Genomic DNA, 21,226 nt, shown 5'->3' on the forward strand with positions numbered 1-21,226 from the left:
CTGCCTGGAGTCGAGCTTCTTGTTCTGCGCTGCCCTCTGGTGGTCACAAACACGAACTGCTCAGGCTCTTTTCCGGTTGCTTGGATGAGAAGCATGGAGTCCAACAGCATGTTTCACTGTTTGTAACACAGAACTCAAAGACAGTTCTCACCTTTTCTTCTGCAGGTGTTCTGACCAATCGGGAGGCTCCATCCCTGCAGACGCTCAGTCTGTCCTGGATGTTTTTCTTTACTCTGAATTTCAGAAGTAGTGTCTATTTCTGTCCTTGTTCACAGCATGATAAAAATACACACACACACACACACACACACACACACACACACACCCCCCCCCCCCCCCCCCCCCCCACACACACACACACACACCACACACACACACACACACACCCCACACACACACACACACACACACACACTGCGAGAGGATTTTTCAACTCCTGTCAGCTGAATTTATAAAAACTATGAAGCCAGTTTGTTTTCAGACACATAAAATGATTGCAGTGACAACAGCTACTTTTATAAAAGCCTTAATTTATTATTTACGTCTAATGAAACAAAGCAGAAAATTACAAATGGTACACAAAATGTAAATAAGTATTTATACCGTTTAAGAGCTCTCTGAATTTAAAATGAAAATAAAAATTGGGTAAAACACTTTAAAAAAAAAGGCACAAATAGTTTTTCCCTCCACTAATATCTAACATCATCATAATCTTCATACTAACATTATATGATCCCCCAAAAAATCCTTCAATACACATTATGTATAAAACAAACAAACAAAAAAGCCAAAAAGTAAGTGCAACCTGCATCACTCCATCTACAGAGACGCAACAGAAAGACGTTACAGTGATTCGGTCAGGTTGGATTTTCTCATCAAAATAATGCAGTTTGGACTATATATATATATAATAATTCCCTTCTCACCCACCGCGGGTGGTTCTTATCCTCTGAGCTCGGGTCCTCTACCAGAGGCCTGGGAGCTTGAGGGTTCTGCGCAGTATCTTGGCTGTGCCAAGGACTGCACATTTCTGGACTGAGATGTCTGATGTTGTTCCTGGGATCTGTTGTAGCCACTGCTCCAGTTTGGGGGTTACTGCCCCGAGGGCCCCGATGACCACAGGCACCACTGTGGTCTTCACCTTCCAGGCCCTCTCCAGTTCCTCCCTGAGGCCCTGGTATTTCTCTAGTTTCTCGTGCTCCTTTTTCCTGATGTTGCAATCACTTGGTATTGCTACATCTACCACAACGGCTTTCCTCTGATGTTTATCCACTACGACAATGTCTGGTTGGTTTGCCATTACCATTTTGTCTGTCTGGATCTGGAAGTCCCACAGGATCTTAGCTCTGGCGTTCTCCACCACCTTTGGGGGTGTTTCCCACTTTGATCTTGGGGTTTCCAGTCCATATTCTGCACAGATGTTTCTGTACACTATGCCTGCCACTTGGTTATGTCGCTCCATGTACGCTTTCCCTGCCAGTATCTTGCACCCTGCTGTGATGTGCTGGACTGTCTCAGGGGCCTCCTTGCACAACCTACACCTTGGGTCTTGTCTGGTGTGGTAGATCTGGGCCTCTATTGCTCTGGTGTTTAGGGCCTGTTCCTGGGCGCCAGGATGAGGGCCTCTGTGCTGTCCTTGAGTCCAGCTTTTTCCAGCCATTGGTAGGATTTACTGATATCAGCCACTTGGGTTATTTGCTGGTGGTACCTCCCATGTAGGGGTTTGTCCTCCCATGATGGTATCTCTGGCACCTCAACCTCCGTTCCCTGTTGTCTGAGACATTCACTGAGCACATTGTCTGTTGAGGCTTTGTCCCTGATGTATTTATGGATCTTAGTTGTTTCGTCCTGGACAGTGGTTCTCACACTCACTAGTCCTCTGCCTCCTTCCTTGCGGCTCGTGTACAGTCTCAGGGTGCTGGATTTGGGATGGAACCCTCCATGCATTGTTAGTAGCTTTCTGGTCTTAATATCTGTGGCTTTTATCTCCTCCTTTGGCCAGCTAATTATTCCAGCAGGGTATCTGATTACTGGCAAGGCATAGCTGTTTATCGCACGGATTTTGTTCTTGCCATTGAGCTGGCTTCTCAGGACTTGCCTTATTCGTTGGAGGTATTTAGCTGTGGCTCCTTTCCTTGTGACCTCATCGAGGTTGCCATTTGCTTGTGGTATACCTAGGTACTTGTAACTGTCCTCTATGTCTGCTATTGTTCCTTCTGGGAGTGAGACCCCTTCTGTGTGGATGACCTTCCCCCTCTTTGTGACCAGCCGACCACATTTCTCTAGTCCGAATGACATCCCAATGTCAGTGCTGTAGATCCTGGTGGTGTGGATCAGTGAGTCGATGTCTCGCTCACACTTGGCGTACAGCTTGATGTCATCCATGTAGAGTAGGTGACTGATATTGGCCCCATTTTTGAGTCTGTATCCGTAGCCAGTCTTGTTGATAATTTGGCTGAGGGGGTTCAGGCCTATGCAGAACAGTAGCGGGGACAGAGCATCTCCTTGGTATATGCCACATTTGATGGACACTTGTGCAAGTGGTTTGCAGTTGGCTTCAAGGGTGGTTTTCCACAGCCTCATCGAGTTTGCAATGAAGGCTCTCAGATATGTTTTGACCCTTAAGTGTCTGAGGAAGAATAATGAGAGGAATGCCACAGAAAATCCCTGAAATCAACAGGATCAAACTGGGGAATGTTGCAACACGACGAATACTGAGAAGAGGAAAATCTGAGGTAAAACAATGAAAAAATTAGATAAAAACACTACATAAAATACATTCAGGGTAAAGAGTAATCTGATGCTGCCACTCAACCCAAGCACAGTAACCCTGGTAATATATATATAAAAAATAGAAGTGTGTGTGCACTTTGTGTTTTCTACTCACGATTTCCATCCAACGTTTCCACCTCAGCGTCCGACACGGACCTGGACTGCACCTCATTCCCTTTAAATCACTTACGGTTATCCCTCTGACCGAGTCGTTCCCCCAAACGTGACGAATGTGTGAATGTGTGAGAGTGAGCGTGTGTTAGCAGCGTGGCGTTTCTACCGGAGAAGAAAACCCTTTTATACTGATTTCAACCCGTTTGTCAGTTAAAATGAGGAACAGAGAAAACCTTCATCTGCAGAATGAACCGTCTGCAACATCCAGCTTCCAGTTAACCGTCCTCTTCTGTTAGTCCTGCTGCCGGATAAACAGGCTACTCAATTATTTGTGCTCATTTAGGTCAAGATCTTTTCCTAAAACAAGTGGAAAAACTATTCAAAATTCAGAAATCAGCAGTTTTTTTGATGCCAGAATCCATCTCGCATATTCTCTTCCAGATTTTTCAGCCACAATCGCACAAAAATCATCATTCAGATAATCTGATGCAAAAAATGTTTCATTTGAGGAACTATCGTAATTTATCATTATTTCTCACAAATATGTTAGAATTTTTTTTTATTTTATTCAAGCAGTAAAATAGCTTAGTGTGATTTCTGCACACAAAATGACCATATTAGATTCAATTTATTTTCTTTGATAAAATAAACAGAAAATTTGCAAAAGACTTTCAAAAAAATTATTTAGAAGTTTTTTATTTCTGAAAATCTATATTTCCCGTCACTTTTAACCCTTCACTCCATCCTCATCCATACTGAATGCGCTGCTTTTCCTGAATCAAGCAAACTATTTTTAAATAAAAAATGTGTTAAAATGTTGAAATGAAAAGTTGCTTTATGATCTGAATTTTTTTCCCACTTGTTTTAGGATCACTAAGGTTCTAAAAATGAGCAAACAGAACATGATCCTCTAAAGATAAACACAATTAATAGGAGAAAATCTTGCCTCTTTACTACATTTTACATTTAAACTAAAATTTCTTAAAATAAATTATGTCAGTGGATAATGTAAACACGAATCACTGGGTTTGACATTTATGAAGCATAAATGAGCCGTTAATGGTTTTGCTTAAATCTACAAAAATCATCATGAATGGTAATTATTCTAAATGAATCCACTTTGTTTCTCCGAATCCCACCAACGTGTGTGAAATAAATGTTAAAATAAGGTCAGAATCTCATCAGCATCAGTTTCCTGTGGGAAACCGAGAGGCCGCTCCGCCGCTGCCATGGGAACGGAGCGCTCTGAAAGTGGTACCTGTCTTTTAATCACTGCCACACTTTCTGCCCCCCCAGCAACTTCCCTCCAGGGCAGATTGTGTGGCTCATAATGAGGCGGGCAATCAGGAGAAATAAAAAAGAAAAAGGAAAAGAAACCGCACGGCTCTGAAAATCAATTCCAGTCGGCGAGGAGCGGAATCAAACGGAGGACGTTTGAGAGCTGCCGATCCAATCTGCATTATTTTACCCCACAGAAAAACCCGACCAACTGAAAGGTTAGGAGGAACACTTTGGGTGAAGTCTCAGAATTTCTTTCAGTTGAACCGTATGTTTCCAGTTTGAGGTTTAAAAACTTGCAGCAAGCGTCCTTCAACCCGAACATCGGGACGAGGTTTCAGAAACCAACCCTGGGTCTTCAGCCGCTGCACAGACACAAACACTTAAAACAACACAGGGAACTGTTAAACCAGCGCTACTGGGAAACCTTTCCTTTGGAAAGCCAATGAGTCCGCGCGCTTTGGGAACGCCCCCTCACTGCTCCCTGCAGGCGTGCTGCTGGGCGGAGCCAGGCCGCGGTTTCCACAGCAGCGGCGCGCTGAAGATGCCGATGATGGACAGGTTGAGGGCGATGCTGACGGCGAGCGCCCCGACGGTCCCCAGGAAGGACGGCGTCGCCCCGTGGAGCTGGAGCCACGCCCTCCGGGACGTCATGTCCGAGACCACGCCCTCCATCTGGAAGTGGGTTCCCACCACGGCGCTGATGTGGAAGAGCTGGTGGCTGTGGCCTGAACGAGCGAGCAGAGTTAGCATGGACACACCTGGGTGTTTCTATGCATCCATAGAAACACTGCAGCCTAAATATACACAAATTTCCAAACATTTGATAAAAATTTAACCATTTTTTTAAGAAAATGTTTGTGTGTCGAAATCTGCCTCCTTGTTATTTGTTTCTAATCTTTTTTTCTTTTATATGTAGATTTTACAAGAAGTTTAATGGAAAAAAATAGCAAAAGTAATTGAAAATATTTGTGAAATAGCACTAAAACAATTAATTTCCATCCTAATTAATAAATCATTTCCTGTTTTTAAATCACTGCTCTGATACAAGGAAATTAAAATCGTTTCAGTTCAATAATTCTTTGGAGCACATTTGTTTTTACCTAATTTCTTACATTTTGTTTTTACCACCCTGCTTCAAGCCTTTTATAATTTTCGTAATTGATCAATTTTTACTGATGATCTAAAATAAAAAAATACCAGTATGAAAACATTTTTTTTTATCTCCTTGTTAAAAATGAGATAAGCAGCAACTACAACACATTTTCCCTAAAATCCTAAAACTTAATCTTCCGAAATAATATTTACACCCAGATTCTGTATTAATACAAAGTTAAATAACATTTTTCTACTTTTGGACGTGAAGGTTTAAATTATAAAAAAACTAGTTTGAGTTATAAAATCTCTCCTGATGTTTATTTTATATTTGGTTTGACTTTTAAAAACAAACTCTGCTTTCTTGTCTTCATCACTTCTAACAATGAAACACAAACAGGAACCAATGGGAGCAGTTTCCATGGCGTCCAATCAAAAGCCTCTGATGTGGATCCAGTATTGTTCAGGCAGAGATTGAAGAATATTACTTAATAGTTACACCCTGATTTAGGACAAAAACACTGTAGTCACAAACATCAGTTTGTATCTCTCTCCAAAGTGTGGCTCAGGGGCCATTTGTGGCCCTTGGACTGAATTTTCACAAATCAAAAATAATACAGATTTGACCACCTGTCCAGCACAGGTGACTGATGGAGACTTTAAATTTGTAATCAGGCTAAAATTATTACTGATATAATTTTCCAACAACGGAAAATGTTAAGTGCTCACAAAGTTTTCGTCTTTTTATAACTGAGCTTCTACAGCAAGTGGAGCCACAATTATCCAGATATTTCACTGAAAAGCCAACCTGGCTCCACACAAATCAGTTTTTATTGAATTTATTAAACCAAGCTAAATTTAGAAAGTGTTTTGAGAGAAACTGACCCAAATCCTGTTTTTATTATCAAATTTGTTCATTTGAGCTCCCTAAAAAGCTGAAAACAAGACGCCTTTCTTTCAATACAGTAAATATGCAAAATTTCTTCATTTTGGAAAGGTTTTTTTTTTTTTACTTTGTCTGGCTTTTTTTGAGCAAATCCTCTATAAAATTACATTGTTGGATCAGATTTCTGCAGCTCAGGAGTTCAGACAGTTCAGGACGCCGACGGAGGATCTGGACGTACCGATGTAGTCGAAGCGCCCGGGGGCCAGCCTCTCTGGGAGGTGGGCGGTAAACAGGAAACAGGTGAGGAAGGCGAAGAGGAGATGGTAACAGTGACTGGAAAGAGCGTCGCTCGGGGTGCCGCCGCCCCAAAAGCAGATCAATGCCTGAGAATCAAAGAACTCCATTGTTATTTAGATTGTTACAACATTTCAGATTATATAACGCAGACTAATCGTAGGATTAGTAGAATTGCTACTGGCATGAATTTACTTGCATTGAGCTAAAAGAAAGGAAGTCAGATCCTGAGTCAGTGGGCCGAAGTCTTATTAAACTAACGAGAAATTATGTAATCAAATATGTGTGTTCAAACTGAGGGACTCACCCTGTAAAACAGAGGAACAGTGTCGAAAATAAACGGCACAACAAACGCTCCGGTTCGTAATGCTTTACTTCTCTTTGGGAACTGCAGCTCCACAAATCTGAAAAAAAAAAAAAAAAAAAAAAAACAGGAAATGCTTCACTTTTCAACAGCAGCTCGGGTTGTTCAGCAGCAGCGTTTATAATCTGGTTTCAGGGCTGCTGGAACTAAAAGAATTCAGTTTATTTGGGTTTCTGTGGGGAGTTTAAGGCCCACATGACAACCTTAATGCTGTTCCAGGTGCTTTCAGTTACAGGCAGAAAGCAAACCCAAGTGAAACACACTGGAGAACTTCTCAAGCAAACTGGAGTCATGCTTTTCAAATTCAAACCCTGATCCACAATCTACAACATTTTAAACACAAACACAAAATGCATCCCAGTGTAATTTGGGCCACATGAGGGCTGGCTGCTGCGGTGAAAATAATCTGATTTGCAAAGGCATATCCAGACGTCAAGAACGAAAAGTTACGGTGGGCTATTTATACCAAAATGAATAAAAGCTAAAAGGACCATATTCATATTAAATGTGTGCAAAAAAGCAGAAAAACAGACATTTAAGTGAAACAGCATAATTCCTCCAGGTGCTGAACTGTAATTTCAGATGCAGCAATCCAGAAGAGCTGGGAGATTGTTACCTGGAATAACAGGACATGCTGGTGCAGAACAGCGAGTTCCCGATGGCGATGAGAACGAAATGTTGATGAAGCCAACTGTTCACCCAGCAGTCTGGCATCACGTAGTAACCGTAGCTGATGGCACAACCTGCACACAAACACAGGGATACTAACAGATTCACAAAGTTTTCACAGAATCACCTTCATGTTTGTCTTTGCTGATTTTTATTCAGCTGTTGGTACTAAATGTGTTTAGTTTCAATATTTGCCTTTGGCTGAATTCATACCATCATCTGTTTGTTTAATGTTCTGTTCATTGTTGTTCCTGATTCAACCACTAGGGCCCCCCATTGTACAAAATATTAAATACCAACTTGATGGTATTGATTTTGAGTAAAAGTGCCATTTAAATTGTAATGAGAATGGGGAGCCAAATATTTAAAGCTAAATATTTGTTATAAACTAAATATTTCACAACAATCCAAGTCTGCATGCTAACTATTTAGCTTATTGACATTTATTTGGCTGAACCGATAAATAGTTAGAAACCTAAATTTTTAACTTGATAACTAAATGTTTAGTTTGCAAGCTACATATTTCGTAAGCAAGCAAAATATTTCGTTCAAAGCTAAATATTTAGTTAGCTAATATTTAGGAGCAAAATATTTAGCTAGTAAGCTAACTGAATAGCTTGCTAACTATCCAGCAAGTGAAATATTTAGTTTGCTAATTAAACATTGAGTTAAAACTGCGACATTTGTAAGTGAATGAATACCAGTATATTGCTTCTATGTTTATCTTTTGGATTAATTTTTCTGTCCTGCACTTTATACCATCAAAAAACATTTATGCAAGGCAGTTTTTCCATAAGGAAATCTCTGCACCAACAAGACTCCAGCATTAATGTTAATATATTCAAATGGTGCAGTGCTGAACCCCCTAAAGGCAGAAAATATGATCTGCTACTGTGAGCACGAACAGGATCTGGGTCTGCATGAGTTCAACCAAGCAGAGAAAAATCAGCAGAACACTGAATGCGATTGAGTAAAGTCAGTAAAATGTAAATCAGAGCAGCTGCAGCTCCAACACAAAGGGAAAGAAAAGGATTTGAATGTTACTGCTGAACATTTGCAAGTCAAAAACATATTTATCTGTTAAACTTTCTCAGAAATGTCCAGCCTGCTTCATCTCAAATAAGGTGAAATTTATCCTGTAAACAGGTTCAAGAAGCTGAAGAGCTTCATGTCAAACATTCCTTGAACGGCTCGACTTCTCAATAGTTCAAAGTGCTTCAGGGTTCCTGTGTGAGGAAATGCTCGGCATCAGGAATGTTTTCATAATGTGCTCATCATGTTCTGAGTTTTTAGCTGGTTAGAAAAAAAAACCCTCCAGTTTCAACTGTAAACATGAGGAGACTTTAAATTCAGTCTCCAGGATTTTATTTATCAATTTAAGTGGATTTCATGAACGACTTCTGACTTACATGAAGATTAAACATAGGATCATCAGTTGAAGAAACTTTTTGAAGATGCTTCCGAGGATTTGTTGAGATTTTTATATTGAACATGAACAATTAATAGAATCCAACAGTTTGCTGTGATTAAAAATCTGCAGATAAAATTATAGTTTTGATATTTTTTCCTTCAGAAATGGGTGAAATTCTGTGACTATTATACAGGCAGGAACAGCAAAAATAAACGAGGTGGATAAGAGGTGCTTCCCAACATCCCAGGCTTCATAGTATGTTGTGAAAAGTCGCTCAGATACCGAGCCACTAGCATGTCATGATAGTCGTCAACAATTCTCTGAAAATATTTATATGATGACTTAGATTTAGTTTTGTCCTGGGATAACTAAAGTATGTTTGAACAGAATTCAAAATGTGAAACGAATAGTTTTTTTTTTTTTTTTTTACTATTCTTAATGCTGACAGTTCTGTATGTGGTAAAGTGCTAGCTTGCATTTTAATGTTTGCATCTAAAATCTTAAGAGAAAAAAATGATCTTAGTTTATATCAACTATGACATTTTACCTTCAAATTGCAGATAAAAACAACCGCAGGTTTAAAATAAAAACAGTAGAGAGTTGTTCTGGCGTCTTACCCAGACTGTAGAGGCTGAGGGCTCCGTAGTCAAAGAAGTAGCAGATGTGGCGGGACTCTGCCGACATGGAGCTGAAGGTGTGGGCACAGCTGGAGGTGAACGGGTAAATACAGATGAGCAGCATGTAGACCAGCAGCGGCCAGGTGTAGCTGTCGTTCAGGAAGTTCATGGTGGAGCACAGAGCCAAGAAACGCCACACAAAGTACCTGCAACGAAGGGTTTCATAAACCAGATCACCACTATATAAAACCTAGAAATAAAAAGCTGGTGGATATAAACTTGGTTTGAAGTGTTTCCACCCACCATGTGGGCAGAAAGTGGGTCCATATGTTGATGGTTTCGTTGTTCATCTGGAAGCTGCTGAGGACGCAGTCCATGGCGGAGCTCTGAGGGTGGCGATAGCCGGAGATGATGCTGTCCTCCCTGAACACCTGAACACAGACGCATCGCCTCTTTAAACCTCAAACTTCTTTATGATTTCCACTTTCAGTACCGATTCCTGAGCTTTATCATCGATACAGAAAGCTGTGCTGAACTGACTTAAATGTTTCATTTTTTGAAACACAGAAATACATTTACTCACTTAAAAATGTATTTGATAATTCGGCACCAATTCAGCTCAGTCAAATCCACCAACAGCTTAACAAGTTGGTCAAACATGGAAAAACACAAAAACTTCAGTTTGTTCAGTCAGTGCAGTTAGGAGTATAACAATAAAGTATTATGTTGCTCAGCAGAAAAAGCATAGAATCAGACTCTATAGATATGTCTTTATAGATTGGGCACATTGATACCTGTTCTTTTTTCCAATATCTAGACTGATGCATATTAATATTGGATCGATGCATTTCTATTTTCTGAAGGATGTTTTAGGATTTCATTTGACTTCAGCTGCTCCTCATTTTCAGTCCAGTCCAGTACAAAGGCAACGTGTGTGTGTGTGTGTGTGTGTGTGTGTGTGTGTGTGTGTGTGTGTGTGTGTGTGTGTGTGTGTGTGTGTGTGTGTGTGTGTGTGTGCGCCATCAAACAAATCCAGAAGAAAAGCAAATTGTATCAAAATAATTGGTGCAATTTCAATCGAAACAATTTTGGGAGATTACAAAAACTAATCAGCTTCCCAGCAACACAGGAAAGTCACAACTTTTGGACAGAACCACGCGTAAATAAAATAATGATAAAAAAAAAAAAAGATTGTTACCAAGACAGCTTTTCAAACTCCAATCTGTAAATAATATTTTCTTTCAGGTCTGCTCAGTAACTACTTTCTCCTAAAAAATAAAGATGTTTTATGCCAACAGATAAACACTTTCTTCACCCAAATGTTTGTAATTATGGACTTTCCAGTTGAGAAATGTATCTAGGAAGAAAAGCGAGCCGTTACCCAGGCGTCGGGTTATTAAATGTATAAACTAGTCAGTAGTGCAGATTAGAAGCAGCACGCTTTACAAAAACATCTCAGCGTTACAGTATCCTCTGGCAAAGTGCTGAAATCGACTGTTTGGTATAAAATGTCAAACTGGATCAAACTGTACCCAGAGAGACGATGTGAACATAAACACAGATGGGAGTTCTGTAAATATTTAGCAGTGGTGATGAGTTATCAATGCTTCAGTTACAAAAGGACTCAGTTTTATCAAACAAAATTGGAGCTTATTCTTTTTATCTTAAACCATCACTATCTTAGCTGGGTTTGTTGACATTCATGACTTTGCATTACTGAAATCTCTGATGCAAAAACTCCTCCGAACTCTATTTGGGTTTCAAAGATAAGGTCCGTGCAACGGCGCGGCGGCCAGTGTCGACACGAGAACTGAAACTGGAGCGCCAACCCTGATGAAAAACCGTCTGCATGTTAATCTGCAGGGAGGAAGAAAATGTCAACAGAAGTTCTCAGCTGAGACGTATCAGAATTAAAGTGACAATGTTTGGGAAAACCACCTTTGGACCAAACAGTTCCTGGGTTCCTCTAAAAGTTCTGGTAACAACTTTATGTGAAGCAGAGCTTCAGAAGCTGGTTTTTAATCTGGAATTTGTTCTTTTTGCACCAATAAGAATCTTCTTCAGTCAATTAAAATTGAAAAATGTTTTATTGAAACCAATAACCAAAATAAATAAATAATGAATTGATCCCTTCGTTTACACTCACATTTGAAAATGGCTGGAAACAGATTTACAACGATCCAATCGTAAATCTTTGAAAAGTATTAGTAGGGGCTCATGCACAAAGAAGGCAGCGAGTGGTTTCTGGATGGCAAGACAACAACAAAACACCTGTCTTTGCCAGCAGCCATTGTACAGCGATAATATCAGCTGACCAAACATGCAGGAGTTCCACTGGGGTTGCTAGGTAACAGGCTACACTTCGCCGGGGTTGCTAGGTAACAGGCTAGACTTTGCCGGGGTTGCTAGGTAACAGGCTAGACTTGCCGGGGTTGCTAGGTAACAGGCTACACTTCGCCGGGGTTGCTAGGTAACAGGCTAGACTTTGCCGGGGTTGCTAGGTAACAGGCTAGACTTTGCCGGGGTTGCTAGGTAACAGGCTAGACTTTGCCGGGGTTGCTAGGTAACAGGCTAGACTTTGCCGGGGTTGCTAGGTGAAACGCAGATGCTGACTGTGACTTTACATTTTGGAGGTTTTGGAAACGGCTCATATTCCAGAAACAAAAATAAAAACAGGAACTTGCTGCCAAACACCATCTTGGTGGGTTTTTTTAAGTGCTTGTGATGTTTTTTGAAGTGGTAGAAACCCAAATGGATCTAGAAAAATGTTTTCTAAAAAAGTGGATTTTGCATAATGTGTCTCTTAAATATGGGCCTGATTCCCCAGTTCACCACAGAGACATGGTTAAAAATTGTTTTAGAGTTTTTGACGGTAACTGTGGCGTCATTGTTTGACTTTCTTTGGTTTATGTGATTGGTTCAGTATTGTGCTTGAGTTGCTTTACGTTTCCAGACAGTCAGGAGTAGCCAGGAGGTTTTTTCCGGTGCAGGATACGAAAGACTCCTGACTCTTACCTTGGGAACCTGATGGATGTCGAAGAGTTGGGGGAGTTTTAAGCTCAGCAGGTCTGTTGGCAGTCTGATTGCTCCCCTGCCCCGCTGACACACCTCCCTGAGCCTGGCACGCCCCCGGCGGCAGAACACCAACCAGACGGGGTAGTCAAACACCGGGATTCTGCTGCTCCTCTCATGGCTGCCGGGCTCCCATCTCAAGCAGCGGCCCCAGCCCTGGCTCCACCCGACGGCGCTGCTGGACCCGATCCCCCTCCACACGGGAAACACTGCAGGACACAACGAACACAGCGAGAATCAAAGCCGGTTTTTCTCGTCAAACACAGTCAGGTTGGTTTTGATCCTCCCTGTGGTGAATGGGAGCCAACAGAAACAAATCTTCCTCATTCTCCAAGCTGCACAGCTTATCTCCAGCATTCAAGTTCATGTGACAGAGTCCTTCAGAGAGACATTTTTGTTGACTGCAGCAGAACAATCTCTTATTGTGGCTGCTCTTCAGACCCTCCCACGCGCCAGTGGGAAGAATGAGCGGCTCTGTGGAACAGGATTCGCCGGTGATCAGACGCAGAGCGTGCAGCAACATGTTAACGAGGAGCATTCCTTAAACAGAATGACAGCAGCAGGATATAAACTTGGATCTCAGACGGGCTTCGCTGTCTGACTGCTGCACAAAGCTTCCCTAACAGACTTATCACCAAACAGCAGCACGCACGGCTTTTGGTTGGTTTTTACACTGAAAATAATTCATGTGCCCAATAAAAACGTACAGATGTATGCCAGACTTCATCTACAAGTAAAGAAGTTTTTGATGATAGTCCTATTTATCACACTGAATGAGAAATCATCATCATTTATTAGTAACTAAATGAGAGTTTAATCATTTAATGAAACGGTTAATAAATTTAATTGGAATCCATTATAATGAATTACAATTACAATTAATGATGAATTACAATTACAATTAATAATGTTTAGAACGCCCTAAAATTGTCCTTATTGTTGACAGTTTTACTCTTTTTTCCACTGTTTGTTCAATAAAAACAAATAAATTCCAATAAATCTGAAAATGTAATTACATCGTGCAGTTTTAGGGATATAAATCACACTTCTTCTTGTGACTTGTGTCCTAAAGAAGCGCATTATAAATGGAAATGTTATTAAAGAGCATCAGTTGTGTTTAGGGGTATACAATTGCTGTGACACACAGTCAAACTCATAGTTACCTAAAAAAGATGCAATAAATGGCTCTTATTGTCACTTTTACTGTGACAGTGGTAAAATATTGGGATAAAATTTTACATCCATATCACAGATCAGCTGATTTTTATTATTTGCAACTGCAGAAACACAGAAAAGAAATTGAGACACCGTATTTAAAAATTATTCACAATTGAAGCTGACAGCAAAATCAAAATTAAAATATTTAAATGGGATTTAAATGTTGACCCAGCCAGAACCCACGCTGAATAAACCTGCTGACCCATCAGAATGTGTGTCTTCAGACTGACAGGATAAAACATTTCCTTAAACTCTGAAGTTCCCGCCTCACTGGGGTCCCTGGACCTCGGAGCCCCTCACCGTCTGCAGAACCCCAGCTGCAGGATCTGCAGAACCCCAGCTGCAGGATCTGCAGAACCCCAGCTGCAGGATCTGCAGAACCCCAGCTGCAGGATCTGCAGAACCACAGCTGCAGGATCTGCAGAACCACAGCTGCAGGATCTGCAGAACCCCAGCTGCAGGATCTGCAGAACCCCAGCTGCAAGATCTGCAGAACCCCAGCTGCAGGATCTGCCTACTAACAGGGACAAAGTGAGCTTTGTGGCCTGAAGCCTTCAGAGGCCAGACTACAGCTGCAACACTCTGAACTGGATGGAAATGAGGCAACTCACATACTCACACACACACGCACACACTCACACTCACACACTCCGCCAACACAAAACATCTTCAGGAGACGTGCACACACTCTGGCACAAGTCCTGAGCTCTTCATGGTAGCCATTAGAGCCTGAGGTAATAACTAAAGGAAGGAGTCCGACCTCTGGATCAAGTACAACAGATTTATACTGCTGAATTAAATGCTGTCTTTGTTATTGATCATATTTAATTATCCAAAGATAATAGGAGGACATCTAGAAGTATAAAATAAACCCTTATTCTATCAGAAAGCACTTTGGTACCATGACTTCCACTGATCGAGAAAAAATGGAACAATGCAGTTAGAATTAGGCCTGGGCGATAAGGTTTATAAAAAACCTTTCATAATATAGACATTTTAGATCAGTCAATACAAATAACTATCAATTTTAGATATCTGAAATACTGACAAACTGGTGGCCTGATCTTTCCTACTCTATCCAGGTTTTAGGCGGTTATGAGGAACGATGGAGAAACCTGAAACAAGTTACTCAACATGCTGTAGCTGATGCTAAAAGCCTTGCTAAGCTAGCTGTGAGAGGTTGAGCAGCTAAGGATTTTCCTCTGCCTACATTTCCCAGAGTGCTGTGTGGTTCCGAATCAGACTTCAGAGAATATTCTATCAGATGCATTACCTACTGATATTGATCAAGTGTCTATCACAATATATATTGTCTTTGATTAAATCATTCCAGCCCTAGTTAAAAATAAACAAAATTATTCTAATAATTGCAATAACTATGAGAAAATTTGATTTAAAATTTTTCATTTCTAAAATAAACTGAATTCTATGCAAACAACATCAAATAAATGTAGTTTTCTGTCAAAACAGGTGATACTTCATGCCAAAGAGGTTAAATTACCTCAGATAATCCATCATGTGCATCTCAAAGTTGCACATCTTGAGTAAAACAACAATACATTTTCTTTTGTTCGTCTCCCCTCCATCTGAGACCCTCCGCCTCCCCTGCTCATGATCTCATCATGTGACCTCCTTCAATGAACATCTTTATGGGTCTGATTCTGGCAGAGAGATGGGTCTGCAGAGAGCGCACACACACACACACACACACACACACACACACACACACACACACACACACACACACACACACACACACACACACACACACACACACACACACACAGGCTCTGTCAGGACAACTCCCTCGTCTCAATCCATGGGTGGAAGTTTGGAAAATTCCAGCGTTCTGCTGGAACGCGTCCAGTCTGGAGCAGAACGATTACTGCTGTGGATCTCAGTGACCTCACCTCGTTAAGTTAACACCATGGGGAGTGTGTTTCCACAGTCAGGTCACACACACAAACCTGTGTTTTCCCAACAGGTGAGTGGAGGAAGTCAACAGAAAAAACTGACTCTAAACAACAACAAGAGCTAAATTTGACTGTCAAGTCGAGCACAAAGTTTCCATATTGAACTTTTTAAAAATGTATGTGCTGTCTGAAAACAAACTTGTAAAATGGTTGTTTTTACAACCATTTTAAAATGGTTCCAACCATTTTCTTTCATTTCTGTTTTATTTTGAACGTAAAAACAAAACTTCCAAGTTTTGAACTACAATGCCTGGTCAAAAAATAAAGGTCGCACACACTAATATCTCAGAAGGCTAAATTGTTTTATGTGGTTAGCAGAACTCAGGAGAACTGAATGTTAATTATTGCAGTCAGGTAGAAAGACAAGACCTAAGAAGGACAGAGCTCATGTGTGTCAAACATTTTGCATCAAATCACTTCATAAAAAGCTTCTGTGTGACACAAAAATAGTTGTTTCATAATAAAATGCAGAAAATTGTTAGCTTAAATAACTAAATATTGCTTTAGCAGGAGACAACCCATTTTTATTTTCTTCCATTTTTATCCAGAAAACAGAGACTGTCCATAGAACAAAAATATGATCTGAGTAAATCTCTTTAAAAACATTTGAATTTAACAAAGTTTAATCAATTTAATGAAGAACAACTGGATGTGTTCTGCTCACTTTGAATTAAAAAAGTGATTAATTTGTCAAAAAAATACAAACAAAGTAATTTTGTTTTCATTTTATGTGGACATAATGTGGGAAAAAATGTGAATTTAACACATTACTATCCTTCAATTGATTTTTACTAACCTCAACACAAACATTATTAGAGAATAAGGTGTTTGCTGATGCATTTACAGACCAGAAAAAGTTTTTATTTTTGGTGTAGATTGCATGATCAATGTATTACAAGTTTTATGCAACCTGAAGGATAAAAGAGACTTATCTTATTTAAGATGGTGACGATTCAGAACTTCTCCAAATAAACCTCCAAAATAATATTAGAGGGAGAAAAAAACTGAAGTTTTCTTAACAAGTACAATATTCATTTTATAACACCAACAGCTCATAGTCTGACAAAGTCATTTCACAGTAAAATCACCAGCATTGAAGGGCCTGTAATCACACACTGGGATCTGAACCAACATCCTAATGAGGGAAAATAATACAGAGTAAACCGTTGAACCCTGACTGACTGAGGCGACTTTTTTGACATACTGTTGCATGTTCAGAAGCATGACAGTGAGTCACGAGATGAGGTTTCCATCTTCAGTTCCCTGTGCTTACTCAGGCTGAAGTCATGCAGGAGGATCCCCAACCGCTGCTCCTTCCTGTTCACCGCCTTCCTGCAAACTGTCAGCATCTCAGTCATGTTGTGCAACAGCATCAGTTCTTCTGGAAAGATGACTTCATCTTCCAGACCAGCAACATCTCTGTGTTTCTGTTTCATTTAAGGCATCTCTGAATTATGTAATAACTGAGTCAGTAAGTCCAGGGTGTCAAAAAGAAATGTCTCTGCTTATTGCTCAACATCCATGAAGTCACTTTTTAACAAACACTCAACTGGAAGAGTTCAAGAGATTTAACAGCAAAACTCTGTCTTGGTGTGGAAGAGATGCTTCTGCACTTTTATTTGGTAATTTAATCACGTTAATGCTTTAAATTTAGAGTTCTCTATAACTTCTTAAAAAGTCCTTAGAAATGTAGTTTTCCAGAGATCAGCTAATGTCCCAAACTTCCAGCATTATGGAAAAATACCGCTGTAAAGAGTTACCATGCAGCTCAAACGAACACATTTAACTGCCTCAGCCCAGTTAAATGTGTTTCTGGCTTTTCCTTCCCACTTATTAAACTCTAATTTAAAGGCATTTGGAGAAAAACAGGAGCGTTTCTGTAGCGCGACAGACTACCAGAGACTTAACAGCTGGAAAACTTCAACTAGAAGAAAGTTCATCAAAATCCTCTTAAGCTTTTTTTTATTTTTAAGGTGAACCGACTTACCGCGGCGTTTCTCCTCCATTCCGGTTCGACAGAACCTTCAGACAGCTGGGCTGGGCTGGACTGGACAGGGCTGAGCGTCCTCCGCTCTCCGTGTCTCCGTTTAATTGTGTAAGGCCCGAACGTCCACAGCTGCTTTTCTTTTGTCTCTTGTTCTGGCTCAGCCAATAGGAAGCGCCGTACGGTGCTCACGTGGCTCTCCGCAGGAACAACAACAAGAGCCATGTGTTCCAGCAGCGATGGGAATTCCAGCACTCTTCCAGGATCCACAACTTTCGGCTTGCTTACGACTCGAAAAGAGCCGGTTCTTTCCCAGTTCTTTAGTCCAGATTGTTTAAGGAACTTGCTCCTAAATATCCTCCTGTATTGTCAACTTTTTCATTTTTATAGACTTAAAATTCACCTTCCACTTCGCATCGCAACATTTTAAAAACAGTTTAATTATGTGATCAGGTTTTACTGCGAGTTTTAACCTTAGAAGTTTTAAATTATTTTAATGAGCATTTCATTTCTGCAGGCTCTATTTGATTATTTAAATTCATGAAACAAAAATGTAAATACTGACGAGCTGTTTTTGAATAATGATTGTAACTCCTTTTAACTTTTCCCCTATTTGTACAGCTGAGGTTCTCAGAGAATTGAAAAAGACAAACACCAGAAAATCAACATGGCCAAGATTGGGCTCTCACATCAAGCCACCATGTGGGCAGCTGATCACTTGCCAAACAGAACCCAGAGTCCAATTGACTGGCTTCATTTCTTCTATTCCTACTATTTCAAACGGCGTACCTCAAGGCTCAGTACTTTTATTCTCTATTTATATAAATAACTTATGTGACAATTTGTCAAATGCTTTTTATCATTTTTATGCAGATGATTTAGTAATTTACTGCTATTCTTCATCACTATCACAGCTAATTCAGTTTTTGCAATCTGCTTTCAATGTAGTTCAAACCCACTACAAACTCTGAAATTGGTTTTGAATGGGTTTGAAAGACAAAAGCAAGGTTTCTTTCTCACTCTAGAAAACTTCTCTATTGCTGAACTCAAGATGTCAGAATTGATTTCATTGGATTTACTTCGAGCGGTTCTTAAAAACAGACAACAAGAATCTATGAAACAGTATCACTGCTTTTAAATTGTTTTCTATTGCCTGACAATAGAAAACAATGTATTTATTAGTTTTATTCTGTAACCAGGTTGCTCTGTGTTGCAGACTTCTGCCCAGGAAATAAAGAAAATACATTTTTAAAAAATAACCTGGAAGCAGGTTCTGACAAACAGCTGTTCATTTCAACATGCACCTCTAAAAGTAACACCTTCTTTCGAATAACGTGTTCTCCTTTTCTCATTAGGATGGCATGCAGACTGGAGAAGGCAGACCGAGTGCTGCTCTGATTGTGAAGAATATAACTCAACATGTCACTTCAATGCCAGATCAGTAATGCAAACAGGGATGGAAAAAAAAAACACAAAAATGAAACAAAATGTCTCTTTGGATGTTATCAGTTACTGGGAACAACAATCGGATTTTAGAGAAAAACACAGCAGCCATTCAGAGAGTACCGTTATGATACAATGATTTAGTACATTTTTCATCAACAGCTGTGAATGGAACCAGTCTGTTTTGTTCTGTATTTTGAGATTAGATGATGTAAACAGCTACACTTTAACTGAACTTTCATTGTCTGAATTTTTTTTTTTTGTCTTTTGTCCAGAGAGGACATCCTGTTTGATTCACTGCAGTGTAAACTTCCAGCCTCACTCCTCTTATTATATTTCTGAAGTCTTGTTTGAGTTCATGTCTTTGTTCCAGAAGGAAAAACTGCTATTTTTGCCTAAGTTCTTCAAATTAAGCCTGGATAGTCGTACTTGTTTTATATATTAATTTAAAATTGTAATGTAAAAACCTGCAGACAGTAAGGACACACCACACATGTTGGATAAATAAAAAATAATTTCAAAAGTTTAAATGAATCACAAAAGAATAATTTTGTACATTTTCCTTCAGTATTAAAACCCCAACACATTTGGATTAACTTGGTTTGTGGCAACAATAACATCTGGTTGTTGATCATGTCACTGATGTGATGCAAAAAATGTTTCCATTATAATTCTGGAAAATACATGTATTTTAACACAGCCAAAAACAACACCTCAATTTATTTGTTTCCATTCATTTGTTTTTGAATGTGCAGCTATTGAGACAGATTCTGGTTCTGCTGGGGGTTTCTTGCTGTTAAAGCTTCATCACACTTTGTTTTCCTTTCCTCTGTCACCATATGCTTGTTCTGTGAGAAGTATTGTTGCAAAGTTAACTTGTTGAAAACAGAAATCCACTGTCACAATGCTAGGAATAATTGCTGCAAAGTCCAACCAACCAGCTTCAAACTGTGTATCAAAAGTTTGATAAACTCTAATATCTCAAAGTTCCAGGACATTAAACAGCCAGAGCTACAGTGATGCAAAATCATGCAAGTGTAAACCAAAATTAAATGACTGGACCCGAATGCCCGGATCCCTCCCTCCATCTGGACCCGAATACCCGGATCCTTCCCTCCATCTGGACCCGAATACCCGGATCCTTCCTCCATCTGGACCCGAATACCCGGATCCTTCCCTCCATCTGGACCCGAATACCCGGATCCTTCCCTCCATCACTGGACCCGAATACCCGGATCCTTCCCTCCCTGCTTCCATTGGATGCGGGGGAAAAATGGAAGCTGTTTTTTTTTCTCGATCGGGCTCAGAAAAGTTTCTACATTTTCTACAAACAATGATTTCAGACAGAAAACAAAACAGAGAAGTTACTTACGCATGAACTCCAAGCAGGCCAGACATTTCCCGAGCGCCAGCACAGACCCCTGCGTGGACATTTCTCATGCGGAAACGGGCTGGTCCCGGCCGGGTTGTGATTCTAATAATCTCTCATCCCGTCCCAGTGGCAGCAGCATCCGAGTCCGGTCCGTCCACACCAAAAGTCCCGGCAGACCCCAAAAACTGGGTCACTGAGGATTCCCAACCCACTTACCCAGAAAAAAACAAAACAAAACAAAAAACTCCCAAACTGGGCCAGCAGCACCGGTGCCAGCCGTCTTCTGTGTCCCTCCTGCCTGTCAGGGGACTGGCTATTTATTCTGTGCGCTCGCTCGTCAGCGCTGGGCACCGGGCCTGCAGAGGGACAGAGGGGCTCAATGAGGGACAGGGGAGGAAAGAAAGGAAGGAATGGCACAGAGAGACCCAGATTCAGAGAAAAGAGGAAAGGGGCCCTTGGGAGAATTTACACGAGGAGCTCACTCACATTTACTGGAGGAATGTCAGAGCTGCGCTGTTTCTCCTCTGGAAACTGCTCATTCTGCTGGAAAATCTGTATTCCAGCCCCAACTTTCCCTTTTTCCTCCAGTGCAGGAGAACTAGACTATAAATGTGGATATTGATCATTCTGGAAGAACTTTGCATTAACAGTTGTTTTTGGGTTT

At 40.5% G+C, this 21,226-nt stretch overlaps 1 protein-coding gene across 4 annotated transcripts; it reads right to left on the reverse strand.

Moving 5' to 3' along the window:
• Positions 1–510: 510 nt before the first annotated feature.
• Positions 511–20,841, reverse strand: paqr6 (progestin and adipoQ receptor family member VI). 4 transcript variants are annotated; one of them, XM_055047189.1, is made up of 9 exons: positions 17,751–17,843; positions 17,037–17,102; positions 12,516–12,781; positions 9,804–9,931; positions 9,501–9,706; positions 7,420–7,546; positions 6,747–6,843; positions 6,384–6,528; positions 511–4,892 (listed from the first exon to the last, which is right to left on the reverse strand). In XM_055047189.1, exons 1-9 carry the CDS (start codon positions 17,767–17,769, stop codon positions 4,639–4,641), a joined length of 1,308 nt encoding a protein of 435 aa, XP_054903164.1. In that variant the 5' UTR covers positions 17,770–17,843; the 3' UTR covers positions 511–4,638. The 4 variants fall into 4 exon arrangements, with proteins under 4 accessions (XP_054903164.1, XP_054903165.1, XP_054903166.1 ...); XM_055047190.1 differs by lacking the exons at positions 17,037–17,102; positions 17,751–17,843 and adding an exon at positions 20,563–20,841; XM_055047191.1 differs by lacking the exon at positions 17,037–17,102 and having other exon boundaries at positions 17,751–17,857.
• Positions 20,842–21,226: the final 385 nt, after the last annotated feature.

The sequence above is a fragment of the Poeciliopsis prolifica genome, unplaced genomic scaffold (assembly GCF_027474105.1).
Source record: "Poeciliopsis prolifica strain line A6 unplaced genomic scaffold, Auburn_PproV2 SCAFFOLD025, whole genome shotgun sequence".
NCBI classification, from domain to species: domain Eukaryota; kingdom Metazoa; phylum Chordata; class Actinopteri; order Cyprinodontiformes; family Poeciliidae; genus Poeciliopsis; species Poeciliopsis prolifica.

What these genes read in the sequence shown, in the direction of transcription:
- paqr6 (XM_055047189.1), bottom strand. An exon ending in ACATCCATCAGGTTCCCAAG is followed by an intron (nt 9,932 to 12,515) that starts GTAAGAGTCAGG and finishes GTCTGTGTTCAG; the next exon opens with GTGTTCAGGGAGGACAGCAT. An exon ending in AGCATGTCCTGTTATTCCAG is followed by an intron (nt 6,844 to 7,419) that starts GTAACAATCTCC and finishes TTTTTTTTTCAG; the next exon opens with ATTTGTGGAGCTGCAGTTCC.